A 23946-nucleotide genomic window follows, 5' to 3' on the forward strand; every position below is an offset into this window, starting at 1 on the left:
ACAATAATCGTAGCACTTCTTGTTAAATCTGGCAGCAACATTAAAAACTAAACATGCTGCTCAGGGGCTGCATTATTGTGTTGCTTGCCAGTTAAGTTGTCAGCTCTTCAGAATCATTTGCTCTGAAATTATGTGCAATCGAATTCCTTGACTGTAACAAACAAATTACATTTTGAGGAAGCTAAAATAAGACCGCAGTAAAAGCAGATTTCTATTTTGGATGGCCTCAAACAACCTGTAATTACAGAGGACGGGAAAGACAAGAACTTCTGGATACCTGCTATTGTCCAAACATAGATGCAGTGGAAGGAGGCGTATATAGATCCTTTACTTAAGTGAAAATAAAAATACCAAAATGTTTAATTGCTCTTTTATACTGATAAAATCACAAAGAACAACACAGGTTTCTAGATCCTGAAAGTCTGACAGTCTTACTGCTATTATAATCATTCAGCGATGAAAACCTCACAACCATATCCTAGAATTCCTTGAGAGTAGCCCACTGAATATATGGACAGTACCAAAATACTCTGCTCAGAGGCACTGTTAATAAAACTCTGGCCAGTATAATTAAGCAGCTGATATTACTATTACCCTGCTGATAAACATCATTACCAACATGGGAACCCATCAGCCAAGATTTCAGCTCTTCCAGAAGAGATTTGGGCAAATAATTCACATTTCATGCACCCACTGTTAGGATATGTTTTAAAAAGCTAAATGGCTGAAACCAGATGATAGCCAGCACTTCCTATATGGCTGTTTTTCAGATGTTTTTCCTCTTTTTTTCCCTCTACGTTAAATGTTTAAACTGCTCAAACGTGATCAATCAGTACTGCCTGGACAAAAACAGAAACCAAAAGCCTCCAGTATCGAAAACTGTTCCTTGCCTACAAATTCTGCATATTTATGTGCAAATATCTCTTCTTAATGCACTTGGATATAAATGTAATACAGTATAAGCATAGCACAAAATGGACAGGCTCAACTAAATTCAGATATTTTAAATAATGTAGTTGAGTAAATGTAAGTGATTATTTCTACTTCTTTACGCGTTAACTGTCCTTATATTAAAATAAAGTAAGATGAAGAATGTGCAGCAGTTTAAACGGTGCTGTGGTGTGAAGTGTGTCGCTTTCCTTAAAGTGCGTAATGTTTGCTAAGCAAGTCAGCCAACAAAAGACACTCCCAGTATACCAGCCTCGCCTGATCCAGCAGCTTTGTTTGCTCTTCCTCTGACAGGAAAAGTCTCTCCCTTTTAACCCTCCCTCCCTTTCTCACTTGCTCTCCTGCTTCTCTTCTCTCACACTCTCGCATGAATTTGTCTCCCTCGGTGGGAAGAGCATTAGGCTCCTGCAGCCTTGAGTCTTGGCCTTGATTCCCGCAGTGACCACCTGTACCGCAAATGCACACCCTCCAACTTTACACCAACAAACGAGAGGAATGATTTATTATGATAAGGCTGAAAACACTTGCTGGTCAGCTTAATATGAAGTGAATGAATCCAATAGAAGTTAAGATGAATCCTTCCTCACATTTCAAATTGCTATCTCCTGTGTGAAGTCTGTGGAATGAACTGTCCTCAGGCTGCACATCCACCACCACGTATTCTTAACACACTGTTTCTCACGCACGCACACACACGCACCCACGCACAGTTAAACACCCTGTTCTGCCCCCGGCTTCTCTCAGCATTAACCTGCAGCTTCCCCATGGGCTCAGTAACAGCAGCGGCAGGGAGCCACTCACACTCTCTCCTGCAGAGCTTGACAAGGTTATTGATCTTGGTTTAGTGTACAGACCACAGCTGCCTGATAGGTGTCTGATCATAAATTACTAGGGTCATATTCTTCTCCCGTACAGTCGGGAGTCACAGTCCACTCTCCCCGTCAGTCTGTATGCCATATCATTAGAGGACGCCGTCTATCACTTCACACCCACACACACAAGTTCAGGCTTTTTACCTATCAGTCCCCTAGGAAACTCATCAGCAAGCCGCCCATCTCCTCCCCTCCTCCCCCCAAATCCTGTTTACCTCTCCTACTCTGCAATCATCGTGCAAGTGTAGAAAAACACACATGAACTAAATCCGGTTTAGCACTAGCGTCCTCGCTGTAGGTTCCAGGTGAGTGATCTCATCCAGCTTGGTGCCAAAGTGAAAAGGGAGAGAGAGGGTGAAGAGAAGATGGGCTTGAAAGAGAGACGCGAGAGAAAAACTGGACTGTAATGTGGTGGTTTTGAATGAAAAATTACTCATAAGTCCCCTAGACTTCAATTTCTTATCAAGCTGGCGAGGAGCTGATATGCTGAGTTATGAAATAAAAAGTAGTAGTTTTTAGGAGTGCCATGAGCAGATAAGTCAAAACTAATTGAAAGTTGGCTGTAGGTTTTCTTATAGCTTCATATCTACTCTGGTGCTTAAAAGTAAGGAACACACTTTTGTCTTTTCCTTGTAGACTAACAGCTGATCAGAGTTTTCAAAGGGACCCATGTTGTAATTGACCAGTCTCATCAATATGGATTTATCATAGGCTTTATATGGATTCACTTGACATTTTATTCAGACATCAGTGTCGCTATAGGGTAACATTGCAGTATCAATCCTCTGGGTTTTCTTCAGGCGCCTTTACCGATTTAAATAGTTAATTTGCCCTCCAAAACCTCTCAGTGGGACTTTGCGTTGCTTTCTTACTTGCTCTGACTAGTGTATTTAACTAGGGTTTGCAGCTGTGAGTTGTCCTGAACCTGACTGCTGTGTCAAGGGCAAGGACAGCTGAACCGCAAGGAAATCAGGTGTGTGAGCTTGTCGCCACATGTGTATCCAAGACACGCATCATGATGCAGTTCACTGGGAGTAGGAGTGGCTAATGGTTCATTAGATGGGCAGAGGGGTTGTCAGGATGATCGTGGAAATATCTGTGTTGCTCTACTGTTCCTGGTGTCATTATTATCTGTAATGTGCTCTGCAGTGTTGTTTACACGTCCACACTGTTATACAAATAGTCAGTATATGTGAATGATTACTGGTAAGTGATGTGCATGAAGCAATTTAGTCAGACATTCCTGACAGTTTTCTGGTAAGTCAGACACCATTAATAGAGAAATGATGTCCGCCAGTGAATTCCATGGAGCGAGAAACAGTTTTTTTCTAATTTATTTTTGTGCCTAATTCATTTGATCATAAGTAAAATCACAGTCAGTCTCCATTAGTCTTTAAATATATAAATTACACTAAAAAGGATACTCTCCTCAGAGCAGCTGCTGTTGTTGTGTGCGTGCATTCAGTCTCAGTTAGTTATGTTTATCTGATTTTGGTATGAAGCATGATTCGAGGATGTCATTACACCGTCACTAAATATTTGAAAGTTAGAGCTTAATAAAAGGATCTGAGCTCCATTATCTTGTTCAAATATTAAACTTAATGAACCTATTTCAGGTCTGCAGCAGGCTCGAGTTAAATCTTAGAAGAAGTGACGGTAGTTTAGGTTATTTGTTGTGCACACAGATAAACTAAACCACAGTGAGCAGCTTTTCTGACAACAGAGCAAAGGAGCGCTTTGGCCTAAAAGATGCAGTATAAATTCATGCTCCACATTAAAACTGCAAACAAGCAGCATTTTATTGTCTTTGCTAGAATACAGTGTTTCTTATAACCTCGGCCTTTATTGCTAAACAAACATGAAAGTGTATGACTCATAATTGTGCTGGAGTCATATTATGTATGATATCCCGTCGACCTTAACGCACCACTTTATGTTTTTATAGGACTTTTTATTTTTTGGTTTTGAACTGGATAGGTAGCACACTAAGGCAGGTAAGGAAAACATCATTTTAACCTGTATTTCGTGGATGTTTACTCTCATGTTTTCATGTGGTGCTCCTGTGTATGCTTCCATGTATTCTCTGAGCCTGGCAGTAAGAGTAGAGGATTGCTGATATTTCCATTGTTTGCACGATGAATTGCGACTTATGCTTTAATGTAAATAATCATCACAGCTATTCCCTCTCAGTCTGGCAAAGAGATGCTTCATATTGTCACTGAGGATTTCTAATGATGCGCACTGATGGACAATAGGCGACCTCTGGATCGTGCGGTACTGAGCAGCTGTTTTTGGAGCTGTGTTTGGAGACCAGAGGAATTAATTTACACTCCATTCACTCCCGTGTCCTTTGACCACGGCGGTGTTATCTTATTGTCAACAACATCAGATGGATAATACTGACAATAACCCACTGTCTGTCTTATCAGACAGAATGGGCCACTGAACCTGAACATTAATACTTATTTCCTTTTTTTAAAATCTATTGTTGCTGCATGTGATTAAATTTCCCTCTTATTCTCCACCTCTCTTGTTTCTCATCCCATTGTTTTAACTCCCATCACCATCCACCTTCTCCTTGTCCATCCTCCACCTCTCTTCCATAAAGCAATTTCAAGGGATAAATGCTTGGCTGCGCTTTCTTTTACTTCTTCAAGAGTGATTGAGTTCTCTTCTTTAGGTTTTATCCTTCACATTCCACCCCCACTCTGTGCTATCGTTCCTTTATAAACTTTGTCCACCCACAGCCAACGGCATGTTAATAACCCAGAATTCAATTTTCTTTTGGCATTCATTTTCCTGGGATATATCAGGGACAAAACAGCCAAGTATACTGTTCCAGCACTTTAAGTGAATGTGTCCCGTTTCTCCCTCCATCACTTATACACCTACTCTGAGGAAAATTTGCTACAAACATCTGATGATACTTTTTTTTTGTTTTAATTAAGGTTGCACTAAAATTGAATTTGGCTGTTTTATATAGCAGTTTTACTTTGGGTGTCTCAAAATCTTTGTATTTAGTTACCCAAAAAGCCCTGCATAGTTTGAAATTATTGTATTTATGGTGTACAGTGAGACATCCACTTTTCCTTATTGTTCAGGATAAATTGCAGCTTTTGCTAAAATGCTAGTTTCTTGATGTGGATGCTATTTGCAAGTCAGAAAGTCCTAAATGCAGTATTTACAATACAAAATGAATCCTGGGAAAGTGTTACTGTGAGTATGTTGGTGTGCAAACACTAAAGATGGTAAACATGATAGTTATAGTTGAGAATCTCCATTTTTGCCTTTGTCAGCTTGAGTGTGATATTCCCAGAACTTTGTGTGTTTATTTGTCTGAAGGTGTGCACCAGCCTACATCCAGATATTAGTGAGGTGTCAGATATTGTGTGATTGGATTGTTTTCATTTTTTGGCATATCTGTGTCAAATGTCTGTTTGCTGTTTTTGTTTTGTTCTTTTACTACGTGTGAGAATACAGATTTCGGTGTTACGAAACCTTAGAAGCCTCTGTTCCACAGGAGTACAAACAATATCTACACACACAGTTGTGTCTTTGAACACAACACCAATGGAGCAACGCTCTCTGTGGTTGTCATGAAAATGACAGATGCGACAGCTGGAGGGAAGACTTGCGAGAAGTATTATGGGGTGTTTGGAGTCGTGTGACAACTAGAGCATCACCTAATCCTCTGTCTATTTACTGTTTGTTTCCACAGACTTATCTCCTGGGAATCATCATCTCTATATGTGGGAATGTCCTCATCAGCATCTCGCTCAACATACAGGTAGGAAACACTGGAATCCAGCTGTATGACAGACACTCAGCACAGTAGGCGTTTAGCTCCTGTAAAGTATTTCTAGACTGCGTTTCTCCTCATGGTTTGCTCTCTTTAGCAAACTCTGTGTGCTCATCAGGATTTTAGTGCGTGTACCCTCGGGCACTGTGGCTGTGTGATCTTCACAGCAGGCAGTGTGCATTAGAAATGACTGCATTTCATGACAGAAAAGCCTGTTTGAATTAAAACGAATAGAAGTGGGTGTTAAAATATTGCAATTAAGTATTCAAACAACACATTTTTTGCACAGTCTGGACCCGAGTAGGGTATTAATAAGCTGCCCTTAGGTTGATAGCTCTAATTCAGGTGAAGTTTTACCATTTTCTGAGCATCACAATGTTAAAAAATAAGGACTTCATTGATTAAATGTAATGTAAGCCTACAAGCGCTAACACTTACCAGTCTGAGAAGATTAATCTAAAAACATTATTTGTCTAAAGTGATCTTTTTTTCTGGGGAACTGATAATATGAAATAAAGTCTGCATGGCAGCAGCATGCAGAGCATGCAAAGCAAACTTGGATGCCGTGACAGCTTCAAGTAGATGTGAAAAAGTGCTGAAAGAGGTTGATAACCCTTACTTAGAAGCCAGTATAAGCTTCCAGAAATAGAATTGTTAATGATTATGAGGTATACTGTAGACTTGTGTTGGGATCATACAGCTTCTTAATTGGTGTCATGTCTCTTCTGAGATGAAATGGTAATCAGCAGAGAGTGTGATGCTACGTTTAGAGTTGTGTGACAGTCGGTGTAATGCTATATTAAATTGATTGATTAATATCTTAAGTTGCACCTACTTTTTTAGGATTTGCACAGTGCAGTGGAGTTATTGTCTGTGTTGTGTTGCTGTAGTTTGTACAGCTCTGTTGGGCCCACTTTATCTGACTGTTCCCCTGGCTTCTCTGGCTCCTGTTCCCTCTCTTCCTGACAGAAATATGCCCATGTACGTCAGGCACAGCGTGGATCCAAACCCTACTACACATCCGCCACGTGGTGGTGCGGAGTGGTTCTCATGGGTGTTGGGGAACTGGGAAACTTTGCTGCCTATGGCTTTGCTCCAGCATCTCTCATAGCCCCACTGGGCTGTGTGTCTGTTATAGGTAAATATAATCTTTTTTTAGTGTGATGCATTATCCAAGTGTGAAAGCAAAACTAACAGTGAAAGGTGTTTCCATGCAAGGCCTGTCTTTCCTTCTGATCCTGTTGACAGTGTCATGCCAACCAAAATCTAATTATGTTTTATCCAGTCATTTTTTATTAAAAACATTCTTCTTATAGACTTTATTTAATCTGTAGCACTTTATAATGCTTATTTGTATATTTTATGCATTAATAAAATTATATGTGCGAATAGTAGTCTCTTAACCAGAGGTGGCAAAAGAACAGACATTCTGTACCTAAGTACTGATACTAGTGTTGAAAAATACTGTACTGATTCAACTTCTTTACTCAAGTAAAAGTTAAAAAAAAAAGTACAGGCTCTGAAATGTACTCTAAGTAAGAAAGTAAAAAGTAGCTCTTTGGAGGACATTTCTACCAGCTGTTTTTATGCAAAGCTAACTGAACCTTGTGCTTTATTAATGTAACAATAATATTAGAAGAGCTCTATTTTCTGTTACCTACATTGTAGAGGGTGACTTTGCCTCTAAGCAGGAAATGAGTAGGGAAGAGATTAAAGTGGATTCAGCAGATGGCTATTGTACAGGCTGTGAGTAGCAGACCTGCTGCTCTTTGTGGATGTACACAACGTGTTACAATAAACACGTTACTGTAATCCGATTACTTTTTTCAAGTAACGAGTAAAGTAAGGGATTACTATTGCAAAAAAGTAATTAGATTACTGTTACTTTCCCGTAAGCACACTGCATTTCTGCGTTACTAAACCGTGATTTTGTTTGTGAAAGGGTCTCGTGACAATGACGTAAACGCATGCAACGTTCGTGGTAACAGACGTGTGCAGATCAACAATGGATAATATGGAGAGCAGGAGCGAGTACGACCATGCAGGGTTTAAAGCTTGGAAGTGCTGACATTACTTTGAGTTTGATTCTGTAAAAAGTGACAAAAACATTAATGTACGCTGTACACTCTGCATGGGAAGAAAACTTCTTTTTACCGTGAAAATGTAAACTTCAAATCTGAGCAAGTACCTAGCACGCTGCCACGGGAATGTGAAATTCACAGAGAAACCCCCCGGATCCCCCCCACTGACATGACCGGGCAGACCTCCACCCGCCCCACTCCTGCTAAACAGGTGAAAAAGAGCAACGGGACTTAGTGCCACTGAGACTTTGATTTTATTTATTTTTTTGCTGTGTTTTACTTGCATCTATTTGAAAGAGGGTGTAAACACAAAACTTTATTTTATTTCATATGCTTGAATATGCAGAAAATAGGTTTAAATGTTAAACAAATTTCTTTCTGTGAGAGAGTTGCATATAATTAAATTTTTGCTTGATGCAATGCGCATGAAGTTAAAAGATTAAAACTAATAAAACAAGTTTTAAAAAGAGATTTTTTCATTTGATTCAATTTTATATGATGGATTATGCAGAAAAAATAGAATTGGGCTGAAAGGTCTATTGCTTTATTACGTTTTCAGGTTGTGTATCATGTTTTAAAAGCTAACTGGTCAATTGTGACCGAAACATTAAGTAAGGCGGGTGGGGGTGCACACAACCAGAGGGTTAAAAAAGTAACTAAGTATCGAATTACTTTTGAAAATAAGTAATCAGTAAGTAAAGGGATTACTTTTTTGGAGAAGTAATCAGTAATTGGTTACTAATTACTTTTTTCAAGTAACTTGACCAACACTGTACACAGATGAATTCAACCAGATGTCAGCAGATGTTTCATGAGTTGTCCTGGCTAATTTCCACCCTCTACACTGACAGTACACTGTTTATATTAACTTTATTCTAGACGACCACGGTGCACCAGTCACACACTGTTCCTTTCTTTGAATCCATTACAGTACAGCAAACTAACCTGTTCATGCTACACTAACCTGCTGAGGATTTTCATGCAACCTTTAAATAGTGAAATACAGCAGCTGTATCTTTAGCTAGCAACACAGTGTGCGACAAACTGCACACAGACAGTTTGTGTGTTGAGCTCATAGAAACGCTGCGTTTGACAGTGACACCAGCTCAGGTATTTGGATTAGCATCCGAGTGGCTTCCAGATACTGGTTGGTTGATTTCCCTAGAACCATTACTGTTATATTTCACTGTAACACCACAGTAGGCTGACTGGGTTTATTTTTCCCACTTAGCTAAGTAAGCATTGATAACTTAGCTAACATTACCTCTATCACTATATTAATGGGAATATGAGTCATTGTGAGACTTACTGCTGGGAAAAAAACAAAACAAAAACAAAACAACTTTCTTCTTTTTGGTATTGGGAATTAAATCTTTTTGCTCTGTCTTTATTACTTGCAGAAGAAATCTCCTAGGAAACATTGTAAAATGTACGGTGGCAGACCTGGGTAAAGACTCGTGTGTTTCACATTCATTTTTATTCCAAAGTTGACGTTTGCTGTTGTTTGTGGAGCATCTGAGAACTGCAAAGACTCTCTAGGATTTAATGGATATTGTTTGCAAAAGAAGCATTTGATTCAAAATAGGAAATAATAATCATCTTAAAATAGCTGGCATTTAAACATACACAAGAAGACTTCACGGTAGTAATGCAACTTATCGATTATACAAATTCTTCCCCACATTCATTGGCTTTCAGTTTTCGAGGGATATATAATAATATATAATATTAGGGCCTTATAATAGGGATGCAGAACATATGATGCATTTTTTAGATTGGAGGCATAATATTGGCCTGTATTATTTATATGAGAACCTTAATTGAAACATGTGAAATTCAACACATAGACATTAGTTAGTAAAGGTTTAAAAGTGACAACAGAGCTAAGGTAATTAGGTTCAGTAACTGTACTCCTTTTATTAATATTTTAAATGTAGAAGCATTGCAAGTAAGTACTGAAAAAGTACCTTAACCTGTTTCTATAAGACATTGTTTTTATAGAATCACGTAAAATCTATTCTTATCACGTAGTAATGTTTCTTAATAATCATTATATTTAATTCCCCTATTGCCTAATAACCATTTATATTAAATGTCACAATACACTGGTACTTAAATGTGTCTATTATCCTATTATTTTGTGCTGCACTGCACAATACTAGTTTCTGCTCTACCCTTGCGTGTTAAATAGACCTTCATATATGGTGATATATATCACTTCATCAGCTCATTAGCTCAGCAGCAGTATGTTCAAGTGCAGGGCATAAAAATGATCTGTATGTATCAGTGAAGTTCTCTATCTGCAATAACAGTTTTATTTCTATCCTGTTTCCAAGCTACACAACTGCTTATAACTGATGAGACTAACAGTCTTCACTTTATTCACTGGAATATTCAAGCTTACAAACCATTCTTTGTTATTTAAGGTGTTAATTCAAAAGTAAATGTAACAAATTTTAAACGAGCAGAAACAGTGGGTCATTGTGTGTGTGTGTGGAAGAGTGGTGGCGGCAGGGGGAGTTCATGTGTCATCGTTTCAATTCCTACCTTATATCCAGCACTGAACCCAGAAGATAAATCTCTACATTTTAGCTCCAGAGATTAAATTACATAGGAAGTCCAATTATTCCTGACATTATGAATCTAACACCACACTTGAGAAACAATCATTTTTACGGCCCACAGTTGAGCTAAAGATGTCACAGACTAAGCCGAACTCATTAGCCAGTCAAAACAAAGCCTGGCCCATTGCTACAGCTGGCAGCTGCTCAGTGCAAACACTCTAAACGCAGGTTAAATATTGAGCAGGTTCACTTCTTACCTTCCACCACGCATCACTCACGGCGCTGGAGGTGGTGGTGACTCATGGATATTAATGACAGCTATTACCTCCACGCTTCCTATAGTCACGTCTTGCCAGTGGATGAATGGTTTGAATAAAACACTAAGCGAAACCACAAATCTTGCTAAGAAGGCTGCACCTCTTGTTCATTGTAGTTTTGCTTGCCACTGTATTTGCTTCAGTGAGCACTTACCAAAGAAAAAAATGCTTTTAGCAGAAAAATAAAGCCTCAGTTCTGTGGTCTGTTAAGACCAGCAACCTCCAAATGTGTTGTCAGTGTGTGTAAATCTAACCTTGTGATGAATCAGAACCATTAACAATTACCGTACTCATTTCCATTTTACTATCAGATCCTCGTGAAACCAGCCGATTGCTAGTGTTGCACTGGAGTTTGAATGAATATTATGCAGCTGAAGTGCGTTTTCAAGGAGCCTTTTAAATAATTAATGCATCTGAGATTACGAGGTGAAAGGAGGAGAAAGAAGAGGAAGATGTCTGCAGTCATGACACAGTCTGTCCTCCTCAGCTACAGGGGAGAATCTGCAGGTTGGCTCCTTTCTTTGACTGACTGTACCCCTCACCTCACACTGACTCACACTATATGCAAATGTGTAAAGCACATACATACACACACATAAAATTTATGCATAACTGTAGCGGTGTGTAAAAGGTCTAGAGGATTGTGTCGACTTGGGATGCTCCTCTGACATATGCACACACAACACACACCCTTCCTGCTGTGCTGTTGTGCCTGTTTTCTGAGAGTTGTGTGAAGGCACAGAAGGGGGTACAGACAGCAGGATGCCTTCACTGGGTAAACAAGAGGGAAGTGAGTGGCTGGCTTGGAGAAAGGCTGAGGAGAGAGGAAGAAAATTTCAAGGAAAGGAGAGCATAAGTATGTGAATGAATAAGACACAAAAGGCAGAAGCAGAGGAGTAAAGGGCCGGGATCGAGAGAGCTGACGATGCCGCTGTCATCCGCCTGTCCGTGCATGTCACGCTGGCACTCATGACGTTCCGGGGAGAGCAATTACTACTGTCCGCGTTCACAGAGCCCAGTCCTCTCTATTAGGAATGACAGCATCAGCCCAAAAGCTGTTGTGTGGAGCAGAGAATCAGCTCTCTCGTTCAGATACCGATGTCATCGCATGCAAAAGAGGAGGGGAAGCTGGCAGTGTGGAAATGAACAGAAACCTGACTGCATCACTCACAGATGTCAGACCTGCAGCACTGTATTATCCATTAGGATGCGGTGTTAGCATAGTGTGAAGAAGTCAGGATTTAATGTAGATGTATAAATAACACAATAATTTTAAAGAATGACTTTACAGTGTGACTGTATTTATTCAGGGTCAGGACAAGATCTCATTTCAGATTTCAGAACTCCTTTACAACGTTTGTGTAATGTTTTCTTGAATAGCTTCTGAAGGACGGTTTTGATTCAAGTTATCAAAAGTTCCTGTTTGGGAAATTGTGAATACAACTTTTGTTTTCTTTTACAAATTACACGTGCACAGCTCTTATATTTGAGCTTTTCTGGGTGATGGCAGCCAGACTTTTGTTGCTTTCATCTTGCTCATGACAGATTTGTGTTGCTCAAGAATGTTTGACACTGTATGTTTCGTCCTCACTGGTAGGTACCCATTACTACACATCACAAAGAGCATGTATAGAGGTGCTGCGCACACAAGCACACAACAGCAGTGACAGAACTGCGTACCCCAGAGGTTCCCGTTGCCACATTTCTCATTATATCAAGCCGTGCGAAACTCACTTTGTATGGAGTTGCTATGGTTACTTGTTGGATCCAGCTGGTCCCAGAGGCAAAAGAGTAGTCCAAAATGTGAGTGCGAACATGCTCTCAGTATGAAATATTTAACAACTAACTGTTTCATCAGAATATTAAGGAGAATCTTTATAAACTTCCAATTAGAGCGTAGGGTCCTTGCGGCATTGTGCACATCCATGGCCTGTTCTTTCGGAAAATGTGTGTTTGGAGATACATAGCCTATTTGAAAGAAAGTGTGGCTTTAAATCATGGTTTTAAAATGCCATTTTTGCTTATATTTGATTTGTTTCAGATAAACTTGCAACTATATATCTTTAATATCCATGTTAAGAACCTGTCACTGCCTGTGATCCAATGCGTGCCACACTATGTCTCTGACACATTGAGCTGTTTACACTCTGTATCTAATCTCCTTATGGCGGAGGCAGAGCCCATACACAGACTCAAATGCTCTGTCTGTTTCTCTTCCAGTAATTTCCAGCAATTTCTTCTATTCAATTATTCCCTGTGTCTGTGTGCCATCACCTGCTCACCCAGATTGCTGTCTGGCAGTCGTGTCGGCAAAACATAGCGCCCATAGTATGCTCTGCTGTGATATTGGTGAAAAATGCAACATCATAATTCCAACTGATTATATAAAAATGAGCTTTCCACTTGTGTTTTTTAGTGAGGAGACCTCCAGCACGGCAGCGTCAGCGTGTTATGCAAACTGACCTCTTCACTGTGACAGGCCGCTGTCACTTGCATGTCAGTTTGCCTCTCTGTCCACTGGCCGTTTGTCTCGCAGTTTGTTTTTCTGTCTCAGCCAGTTAGCGTGCCTGTGTGGCCATCCATCTGTGTATCTGCCTGTTTATCGGCATGTCTGTGCAGTCTGCACGCATTTCTGCCCGCCTCGCTATTTGTCTCCGTGACAGCCGAATGCCGTGTTTCTCCCTTGGTTCGGTGCAGATCGCGGGGAAACATTAAGAAGACTAATCTCAGGCTTAGCTGATGTGAGACTGATTGCTTTTCAGTGTCGCAGTTTTTGACAATGATATTGATGGATGGGTTTGCAAAAAACGCTGGCGTGGAATATCATAATTTCATGCTGGTACTATGAAGTCCTAATGAGTTCCATTTATCCAAGCATACGGACCGATTTTTGTCGGTCTAATCTAAACATGTCAAGCATTGTGTACATGTATTTATGTGAACACACATTTACATATAATAACATAGTGTCACTGTGTGAATATGTGCATAACTAAATACTTGTATCACTAACTGCATTTATCTTGTGTAGACATTAAAAAAACCTAAAGATGGCTTGTTCTGATGTTAGTAGCCTATTTGAATATGGCTGCCCTGAAGGGTGTGTAAGTGGTGGTTGGGAATGTTTAGGAAGGAGGTACATGTCAGTGAAATATCCACATGAATACCAGGACCCAAGGTTTTCCCTCAGAACAATGTCCAGAAATCGCCTTCCTTCCATAGTGCGTCCTGCAGCCTTCTGTTTCCCAGGTAAACCGTGCACCCAACGTGATGTAAAGCAAAGCACAATTTTTTTTAGTATGTGCCTCTGTACACTGCAACAGTGGATTTTAAATCAAACAGTCAATTTGTGACTGAAGTGTAGACTTTGAGATTTAATTCAAGCAGTTTAGGAAATTTTTCCATGAACTGTTTGGGAATTACAGTCATTTTTATAAATCGTTTCAGAGCGTCAAGAGTAATTGGACAAACTAACATAATTTTAAACATGAGGATTGTTTTTAATACTTGGATGAAACTGCCTGACGTCTCCAATCCGTGGACATCATCACATGCGTTGTTTACTCCCTTGAGATGTTCTGCAGTCACCCTTAGATGCAGCTTGTTTGTCAGTCTCTTCAAATTTGTATTTAATAACTAAAAAGCACGCTCTATAGGGTTGAAATCAGATGACTGACTTAGCTGTTGAAAAATATCATATTTTTTTGCCTTGAGAAATTCTTTCTTTGGTCTTGCAGCACGCTTTGGGTCATAATCCATTTGCTCTGTGCAGCGCTGTCTGATCAGATCAGAAACATTTGGCTGAAGCAGAAAGCGTAGCCCTGTACGCTTCAGAATCTATCCCTCTACTGGCCAGTGCATTCCTTCTTTGTAAAATATTATTGATTTGGCCACTCCCAAAATCTTTGATATCTCTATTGATTGATTGGTTAATTGATTGATTGGTTACTTTATGCATTATGATTACTTGCATCAACATCTCCTTTGACTTCATATTGAGCATTCCAGTGAACAACCACCAAAAACAACTCTATACAAATAATTCTGCTTCATTATTTTAAGACCTCACTGCCTCACAGATGCTTTGATGTGGTTGACGTGTGTGTGTCTGCAGTCAACAATGTAGACTACCTTCAACATTACTGATGTGATTCTTATGGAAATATAACTATGTTGGTATTTACTTTCATTGTAGTGGACTGAATGTTTTGAATTGCAGTTAAACTAAGAGACATTTATTTTGATTTTACAGCCAGTGCTATCATATCTGTGGTTTTTCTCAAGGAGACGCTGTGTGCCTCTGACATCGTTGGTAAGTAAGCATTCAGCAGCGATGATGGCACTTACAGTATAAGTGTCCTCTGACAATGGTAGTTTGAGTTCAGAGCAATTCTGAATGTAGTTTGTATATATGCCAAACTGAGTTTACAGATGATAATTCAGTCACAACAGAAAAAATATCCTGAATTCCAGTTATGTACTAGTAAAAATGCCCTCTTGCTTTTTTATCTTTGTAGCTTTGGGAAAGCGAAGGCACACTCAGCACAGACATATTTTTTGTTTTATGAAAAGCTTTTGTTTGTCATAACAATTTGGTGATTCTGCTGCTAAATGGCATAATTGTGATGACCATTCCTACTCCTGGACTGGAAATTCATATCAGCATCGCACAGCTCTGTTTATTGTTGCTTTCTTGGATAAATCGGCTGCAATGTTTTTGCCATTTTGTTTTACAATTGCCGAATGCCATTATCAACCGCATATTGGAAACAGTTAAATGCATGAATGTTTTATTCATAAAGGGGCATATTAGTGGGAACAAGCTCTGTTTTTCTGCCTGTGTGCAGCCAGCGGCAGAGGTAAAACCTAGAAAATGATCATTTAAATAACAAAAATAAAGATGAATATTAAAAACCACTGCAAGAATGAACACAGTAACATTTTAGGCTTCATTTCAAGTTCATTTTTCAAGTTGAGTTCATTCTTGTGTCAGAAGTTAGAAACACAAATATGACACAAAATGTGTTTTAAAGTGAAGCCCATTGGTAAGATATATATAGTCACTGGATCATTTGCAGGAAAAAAAAAAGAGCATTCGTACCATTTCAATAAATGTCCCGTTTATCTTTTTAGCAGGATGCCTATCGCAAACAATCAAATAAATGTCAGTGTGTGCCGCAGGGCTGTACCAATTTAAGGAATGGAGTGTATAATAAACAAGAACTGGGCCAGTTCTTTTCTTTTTCTATCAAACACTGCACTACTCATTTTGCATCTTGGACAGCTCTATCAAAAAATACAGGGAATCTCTATATTCACTTCACTTTTTTTTAAAATGACATCAAAATGAAAACACTTCTTTAAATAACTAAGCCATATGCAGTCATGTGCAAAAGAAAGGAGGCCCTCTTTCTGTTGTAAGGTTTTACGTCTTAGGACATAAGAAAAAAAACGTGTGGTGAGGTGTTACATGCGATACTGTGTCAGTACTTATTTAACAAAAATGAAGCCAAAGTGCAGAAGCAGCGTGTGAAGAATTACTGTAAGTACGATCTTACTGTTTCCATGGGGATTAAGAGGGGACGTGGCAGCCAGGTGCTGATAATCAAATTAAGTTAATTAACTGATCATCAGCAAGTGTGAGCGCTGCTAAAAGAAAAGCTTTGCCGTTTTCTAGTCTCAACCATTCACACGTGTTTTAACAGACTGCCAAGAAGAAGAGAGATCAGATCTGAAAAAGGCATTGCCCATCACTGCCCAATAGTATGAGTTATAAAGCCATTTCCAAACAATTAAAAGTCCATCATGTACAGTCAGAAGAACTGGACACAAGTGTAAAACATTCAAGACAATTGAAATATTCCCAGTAGTGAGCGTCCACGCAATTTCACCCTAAGGTCAGATCGTGCAGTGCTCAGAGAAACTGCAATAAATCCAAGGGCTACAACTGAGACTCTACAGCTCTTAGTTAGCTGGTTGCATTTTTAAAGATCATGACATTACAGTTACAAAAAGACTGAACAACTATCACTTGTTTGGAAGGGTTGCTGGCAGCATGACATCTGAACAATCCACATGACTTCTGGAATAATGTCTTTTGGAAAGACGAGACTAAAGTTGAGATGCACAGCGCCGCGTTCGGCATAACCCAAACAGTATCTCAGCACAAACACCTCATACCAGCTGTCAAGAACAGTGATGGAAGGGTGAGGATTTGGGCTTGGTTTATAGCCACAAGACATGGGCACCTTGCAGTCAGTGAGTTGACCATGAACAGCTAAAGTCAGGTGTGAGGGCATGTGTCCAGCAGCTTAAGGCAAAAATTGGCTGATACAGCAGGACAGTTTAAATGTTTACATAGTTGTTCAAACACTGCTTCTGCAGTATGGCTACATTTTAAAAAATTACACTGTAAAATGTGATGGGGGGGACATACAACCTGAAGAGGGTATATTTTCTTTCTCACATGACTGTAGATGTTATGGATTTTAGCTACTCCCAGTAGTAGTAGCAGAACTACTTGTAAGATGAGGTCAACTGAGCTGTCAAATCAATATAAAAACCACCTCCAATAAACTCACCACTCTGCTGTCTTTCTTTCTTAGGTGGTACCTTGGCAATAACAGGAACGTACGTCCTGGTGACCTTTGCCCCCCACACCTCCACACACATCACAGCCCATCTGGTCCAGTACTACACCATCAGCTGGCACTTCCTGCTTTACCTGGTGTGTCCTTTAAAATGCTCCCTTATAAGTCAAGTAATACACATTAATGTGTATTCGTTTAACAATATTTTTTATTTATCAGTAACAGAGAAACCACATGTAATCACAGAATGCATTATTGTGAGCTTTATTGCACAACACCGTGGTCATGTCACTGAAAATCCTAATGTAGCACACCACTGTTGGTCAAAGACAAGGTCACTCTTTACAACCAGCTGCTGCTTTTTCCAAACGAGGCGAGGTCTTTTCTACCACTACTCTTAGGGGTTGTTCCCGCAGCTCTGTTCTCTGTTGTGTTTCTCTGTTGTGAAAGTGGTCAAGTGGGAGAGAGTCCTTTTAAGCTTAGATAGCGTTTTCATACTCGGTAGTCACGAAATACTCCCTCCAACAAACAGGCTGTGAGTGCATTAACACTTACCCGTGTACCCTCCTAGTCCAGTTTCGCCTCAAGCAGCAATGGCATAAACATAGCTGTTGCTATAGTGACCAATCAGCAGACAAGTACAGAGCTAAAACAACATTTTTTGTTTTTGTTTTGTTTTTGTTTTTTGTCAAAACCCACTCATCACAAACATAAATGTTGGCTCAGAACTAGTCTTGATTGAAAGCACTCCTTAGACGCTTTTAAAGGAGCATTTCTGCAGACTGGGGTCATTCATATCCATCCAGCTGTGTCTGAGTCATTCCCTGACTCTCATGCACCTTGTATTTCATGTTTCAGGTTAAATGTCTCCTGTACCAAACACTACGTTTTGTGCCTTTTAGCTGTGATGTCTTAGTTAGTAACTAGTAAGTCCTGAGCTAACACATAAGACCTATAGGCTATTGAAATACACTGAATTTTTTTCATTTGTTTCCTATATTACAGAATATACCACAAATACAAAAACACTTTTCTACTGACGCTATCTTTCCAAATCCTAAACATTTAATTTACTTTTTTTGAACAACTTTTTTGAACAACTGCACATGATCTGTCAAGCTAAGTAGAAATAAATGTAAAACGATAACCGGCAGCAGCTCTTTAAGAGTGCTAGCCAATGGTGGAGATGGAGAACGTGCCCCGGGTGGCAGTGCCATCATTATTCAGGGCACAGCATTTCACTCACGAATCTTTTTGTATTTAGTAAACCGGTACAAAAAAAAATCCATGAAAAGTGCATAAGAAGATATTGGGCAAATACAAATGGATAGCTAGAAACGCAGAGGCTACGCTGTTTATGAATACTCATCAGCCTGCAGAGGAACAGCCTCCAACAAGTATGGGATTAACTTTAGTGGGTGATTAATCAGAGGGAATGAAATACCCATTGCCCCTTCTTGTTATTACCAAAGATCATTCTGCTATCAGATGGCTTCATCTGGAAGGACTGCTGTAATGTCAATCTGAACATGGATTGGGGTATCTGCCACAAATGCCTGAGGTCTTTGTTAATCCATTTTCAAATCATAATTAATCATTTTATTTAAAATAGATACAGAGATACATGGATGATAGCTGGAGGCATTTTAAAGGTCAGCTTGCCCTTTTTTCCCACTTTATTCTGCTTTACACTCTGTTGTTGTTCTTTATCTACTCGAGCTGCATTAGAGGATCCTGGAACAGCTGAATGCTATTTGACGACCCCGAGCTCTTTTCATTTAAAACCCAGCAATTCATTTCATTTTTCCGCCATAGTCATTTATTTCAATTAAAGTGTCCTGCTCTCTGGCTACATGCTGCACTCTCTTCCACTAATAAGACAGTCAGTAAAAGTACAACTCAAGTGCAATTCAGATTTTCAATTTCTGTGCAGCTTCGAGGAAATGGACTCTGCATTAATGATTTGTACATCTCTCTCTCTCTCAACAGTTTATAGAGATCGTCATCTTTTGCTTTCTGCTTTATCTGTACAAGAGGAGGAACATGAAGCACATCGTCATTGTGATGCTGTTGGTGGCCCTGCTCGGTACGAAAGAGTGGAAGTTGCCCAACTGAGGGCAGATGCTGTAGATTAAGCTGGAGGTTGCTTTTGTTGCTTGGCTACCGTATAGACCTGTTATCATTTTTGAAGAGAACCAAGTTGAGAACAATAGAAGGAAATAATTCAGCGTGTTCACTCGAATTAACCGCCTCCACGATTTAGCATGAACTTGTGAGGTGCTGCAGCTAAATGTTAAAGCGATGTCTTGCTTGTGTGTTGTTGCAGCCTCTCTGACAGTGATCTCAGTCAAAGCCGTGTCAGGGATGATCACAGAGTCGATAAAAGGCCAGCTGCAGCTCATCTACCCCATCTTCTACGTCATGTTTGTTGTCATGGTTGCTTCTTGCGCCTTCCAGATCAAGTTAGTCAAAGTTTTCTGTCTCTAGTTCTCATCTTTAAGCTTTTTGTCATTGCTTAAATCTCACGTTTGTCACTGGCTCGATGGCTGTTCAGTGAAGAGTGAAGGAAATCACATATTTTACATGATGACCCTGTACCTGCTGCATTTCATTCACCAAACTTCTCAAATGTTGCTTTGTTCTCTCTCTCTCTACAGATTTCTCAATCAGGCAATGAAAATGTTTGATGCCACAGAGGTGGTTCCTATCAACTTTGTGTTTTTCACTGCAAGTGCCATCCTTGCAGGTCTGTTAAACAGAAAGCTGTTGAACAGCTATGTGGGTAAATGAGCAGAACAGTTGCTTCTCTGGGCTTTAGGTTTCCTCTGTGGTCCAAAAATCTTAATGACCTTATAGTACCATATCAGCCTATTAGAGCACTTCGCTCTCACACTGCAGGCTTACTTGTTGTTCCTAGAGTATTTAAAAATAGAATGGGAGGGAGAGCCTTCAGTTTTCAGGCCCCTCTTCTGTGGAACCAGCTTCCAGTTTGGATTCAGGAGACAGACACTATCTCTACTTTTAAGATTAGGCTTTAGAAAAAAGGCTTTCCTTTTTGCTAAAGCATATAGTTAGGGCTGGACCAGGTGACCCTGAATCCTCCCTTAGTTATGCTGCAATAGGTGTGAGCTGCTGGGGGATTCCCATGATGCATTGAGTGTTTCAGTTACCTTTCTCACTCACTATGTGTTAACAGACCTCTCTGCATTGAATCACACTGCCTTCAAAAGCATGTCTCCTATCCTGTCTTCCTTCTCTCTCCCTAACCAGTCACGGCAGATGGCCCCGCCCCTCCCTGAGCCTGGTTCTGCCGGAGGTTTCTTCCTGTTAAAAGGGAGTTTTTCCTTCCCACAGACGCCAAAGTTCTTGCTCATAGGGGGTCATATGATTGTTGATTATTGTAGGGTCTACCTTAAAATATAAAGCGCCTTGAGGTGACTGTTGTTGTGATTCTGCGCTATATAAATAAAATTGAATTGCATTCAAAAATGATTTAAAAGTGCAACATTTAGCCACACTCGAGCCACAAAGTGACATATTCCTTTATGGCTCTTATCAGTGCCAGCTTTTTGTACTGTGGACATTGTTGTGGTGTCACGAACACTCACCACCAAACCAAATATATATTCATCGGTTGCTAGGAATTGCAACTGCATACTTCATTCATTATTTCTTAAAGCTACAGAAGCCTGTTAGACAGAAGTGTTCTAAACTGGACCAGTATAAGTAGAGTAATGACCTAGTTTAATAAACCAACAACTTCCCTGTTTTTTTTAGTATAAAAGAAGTACATTCTCAAAATGTTTGCATTTAATGTATCATACAGTATGGATGTTGAAGAGCCCGAGATGGTAAGAGTGCGTCACAGTAAATCTATGCACAAAGCCTTCACATGTAGAACATCTGGGAACTAAACAATAGCCCATTAATCCCCCTACATGTCAACATGTAGAAATACTCGTGGCCTGCAGGCTTTGTTTGTCACATCAGTTTTACTGCCATGCTAGCAACATTGTCTGCACTGGATAGATACTGATCACTGCAAAGCGGGAACACCTCATGAAAGCAGTTTTGGAGATTGAGTCCTACTAAAGAAGCAAATTAAAGGGTTTTAGATGTTTCATAAGATTTACTGGCAATAACAGACAAAGATGTGCTCCAGCACTACAATAGCTGAAATCGGGTACATACATTACACACACAGGGCACGATCAAGACAGTGACTCACTGCTGTGAACCACTTAGGAGTCCTTGCTCAGCAAACGCTGCAAGATATTTATAGTGTGTGTGTTCTGCCAGGTCAGGTTTTTAATATCTAATCAATAAACCAGAAAAACAGACAAAAGTTTCCCCCAAGTATTTTGGGCTTGAAGAGAAAATCCAGAGTAAAACACTTCATCACAATGTAAAACCCTTTTTGGCAGGACACCTTGTGTTACAAAATCCATTTTCTTGTTTGCTTTACTTCTGGATAAATTGCCCGAGTGATGTCATTTCAACCCATTTGCAGCATGGCTTCAGTGGAGTGTAAAAGAAGAAAATGTTCCAGCAGTACAAAACATCAGGCTCAAACAAGATCAACTCCGGTGTCGCTCTCATACTGCAAATGAACAGCAGCGTCTTTCACAACGCCGCCCAATACAGAGAGACGCCCGTGATAGAGGAGGCAGAGGCACGAGATGAGCTGTAGTTTGAATTACTCTTTACTTTCTCCGATATTGCTCTCAGTATTACTATTGCTCTGTCCGCCTACACGAATAACCCACAATTGATTGCATTGAACAACAAATTGCTAATGTATTATATCTGGCGGTGTAAGAACATCCGTGGGCGGACTTTTACTTTAAGATTAGTTTAGCTCCACACTGAGGAAAAATATTGTTTTGGTCCTAACCCGGTGACGGTCACAGCTTAAGATAGTGAAGTGAAGTGAGCACTGGAAAAATGAACTCGCTCTCTGAGCCAACAGTGGCTCTCCTACAGTCTCTGCACAGAGGACATTGTTTGTTTTTGCATTCTGTCAATATGCTGAGCAGTGTTTACTATTCATCTCTCAAAACTGCACCCTTTCACTTAATAATTCTCCCCACTCACTATCCCAGTATAATGTATGCTTAGGGTTTTAGGGCCATGTTTCACAAAGAAAGCAGCAGAGGTGATGTGCATGTTTTGTTACTCTGTCACATTAAATGGACTTTTTCATTTTGCAGGGATTGTATTCTATCAGGAATTTGAAGGCTTGGCTTTGCTGAACATCGGTATGTTCCTGTTTGGGTAAGTGTTCAATAAGCTACCAGCCACTGCAGCTTATCAAATTATGCTTATTGCAAAATGTCAACAAACTGTTTTTCCCCCCAGTTGTCTTCTGTCCTTTGTTGGAGTTTTCCTGATAGCCCGAAACAGGCCAAAGATAAAGCAGCAAGATCGCAATTTTATCGCAATGAATAAAATTCCTGGTAAGATCTATTTATCGTTTTTTATTTCGTTGCCTTAGAACCTGTTTTTTTGGTTTTTATGGTTCACTTATTAGCAGATAGCTTTTGAATTATATCTAGTGGCAGTGATCCTGGAATCACCCAGCTGCTATTGTCTGCCACCCGGGCAGCAGACTCCATCTAATGAGCTGCACTGTCCATATTCGCAGGGAGAAGGCACACAGACAAAGTTCAGCCTGAGGCAAAGACTACAACATACGGATCACTGGCAGCCAAACTTATGTGCAACAGATCGGGCCAAACAGACGATTCATAGGCCCAGCTCCATCTGTTGAGACTGTCATTTTGATGCGTTTGTGTGTGCGTCTCTCTTCTTGGTTCATTTAATGTGTTTATAGAAAGAAATGATGGCCATCAGTTAAAACCAGTGCCAGCTGAGCATCAGAACTGGTGGCCATATTGATTTTACAGTTTATGTTCCAACTATTAAGTACCTCTCATTAGGTAAAATATCCATTTGTGTCTTAGCATCATTTCCCACACAGGTATCAGAAATACCTCAAGAGGAGTCACTCCAACATAAGGAAACACCTCAGGACAAAAGGTCAATATTAGATTGTTCACAAGCAACAATTTTTTAATTTTGAGGAGAGTAGTGGCTGAACAAAAAGGTCCAGGAGGGCACTCTGACCGAGCCTATCAATATAACATAAGGTTATATGTCAATGAGCTGAATAAACCGCTCTGTGTGTCGTGTGTAAATAAATAAGGACAAAAAAAAGTGTTCCTGTGGTCTGAGGGTTTCATTTGTTACAGAAAAATAAGTGCACTACTGCCCTCTAATGGTGGGGGAGGGACTCCCAAGAAGACGGGCCAGCCCAGTTTGTGCCATGTTGATCTGACATGGCCTAATTTTAAAATGGGGAGAGAGAAAAAAAAGTGCTTCAGGAGCCATGTTTTTAAAATCTGTCACAATAAAGTTGCTCGCACTGAGGCATCGCTCCGAAAATCTGTTACCAATAAAAGCAATAATGCATCATGCACCCATCTTCACCTCGAACTACATACTAAACTTTAATGTTGCCGAGCAACTATGCTCTTATCTTCCACCTACATATTATGGGATGTGCAGGAAACTGCTTTTCCTGCCAGTGTGACTATAAAAAGAATGAATGTTAAAGCATCAGTTGTTCTGAGCACTTATGTTGATTGTAGGTTAATGGCTGTGGTTTCCCACAACAGTTCTGTTCAGTATAGTACGCCTATTTCATAGCATATACTCAAAACCTCTTCAATGCAATGGAAGCTGCAAACACCCTCTTAAGCACAAAGTCTGTAAC

General features: G+C 39.9%; 1 protein-coding gene across 2 annotated transcripts in view; it reads left to right on the forward strand.

Annotated features, from left to right (window-relative positions):
* The window catches only part of nipal2 (NIPA like domain containing 2), a 36065-nt gene extending 12198 nt beyond the window's left edge, over window positions 1-23867 (forward strand). For both annotated transcript variants that reach the window (XM_084942601.1, XM_084942602.1), the window contains 10 exons: window positions 5539-5607; window positions 6589-6757; window positions 14834-14893; window positions 17187-17308; window positions 19161-19257; window positions 19498-19633; window positions 19829-19917; window positions 22382-22445; window positions 22530-22627; window positions 22816-23867. In XM_084942601.1, coding sequence (XP_084798727.1) covers window positions 5539-5607; window positions 6589-6757; window positions 14834-14893; window positions 17187-17308; window positions 19161-19257; window positions 19498-19633; window positions 19829-19917; window positions 22382-22445; window positions 22530-22627; window positions 22816-22922 — 1011 coding nt within the window. In that variant the 3' untranslated portion in view covers window positions 22923-23867. The remainder of the gene's footprint in view (window positions 1-5538; window positions 5608-6588; window positions 6758-14833; window positions 14894-17186; window positions 17309-19160; window positions 19258-19497; window positions 19634-19828; window positions 19918-22381; window positions 22446-22529; window positions 22628-22815) is intronic.
* The last annotated feature ends 79 nt before the right edge of the window (window positions 23868-23946 follow it).

Source organism: Perissodus microlepis, chromosome 11 (genome assembly GCF_051167445.1).
Source record: "Perissodus microlepis isolate ML-2025 ecotype Zambia chromosome 11, ASM5116744v1, whole genome shotgun sequence".
Lineage (NCBI taxonomy): Eukaryota > Metazoa > Chordata > Actinopteri > Cichliformes > Cichlidae > Perissodus > Perissodus microlepis.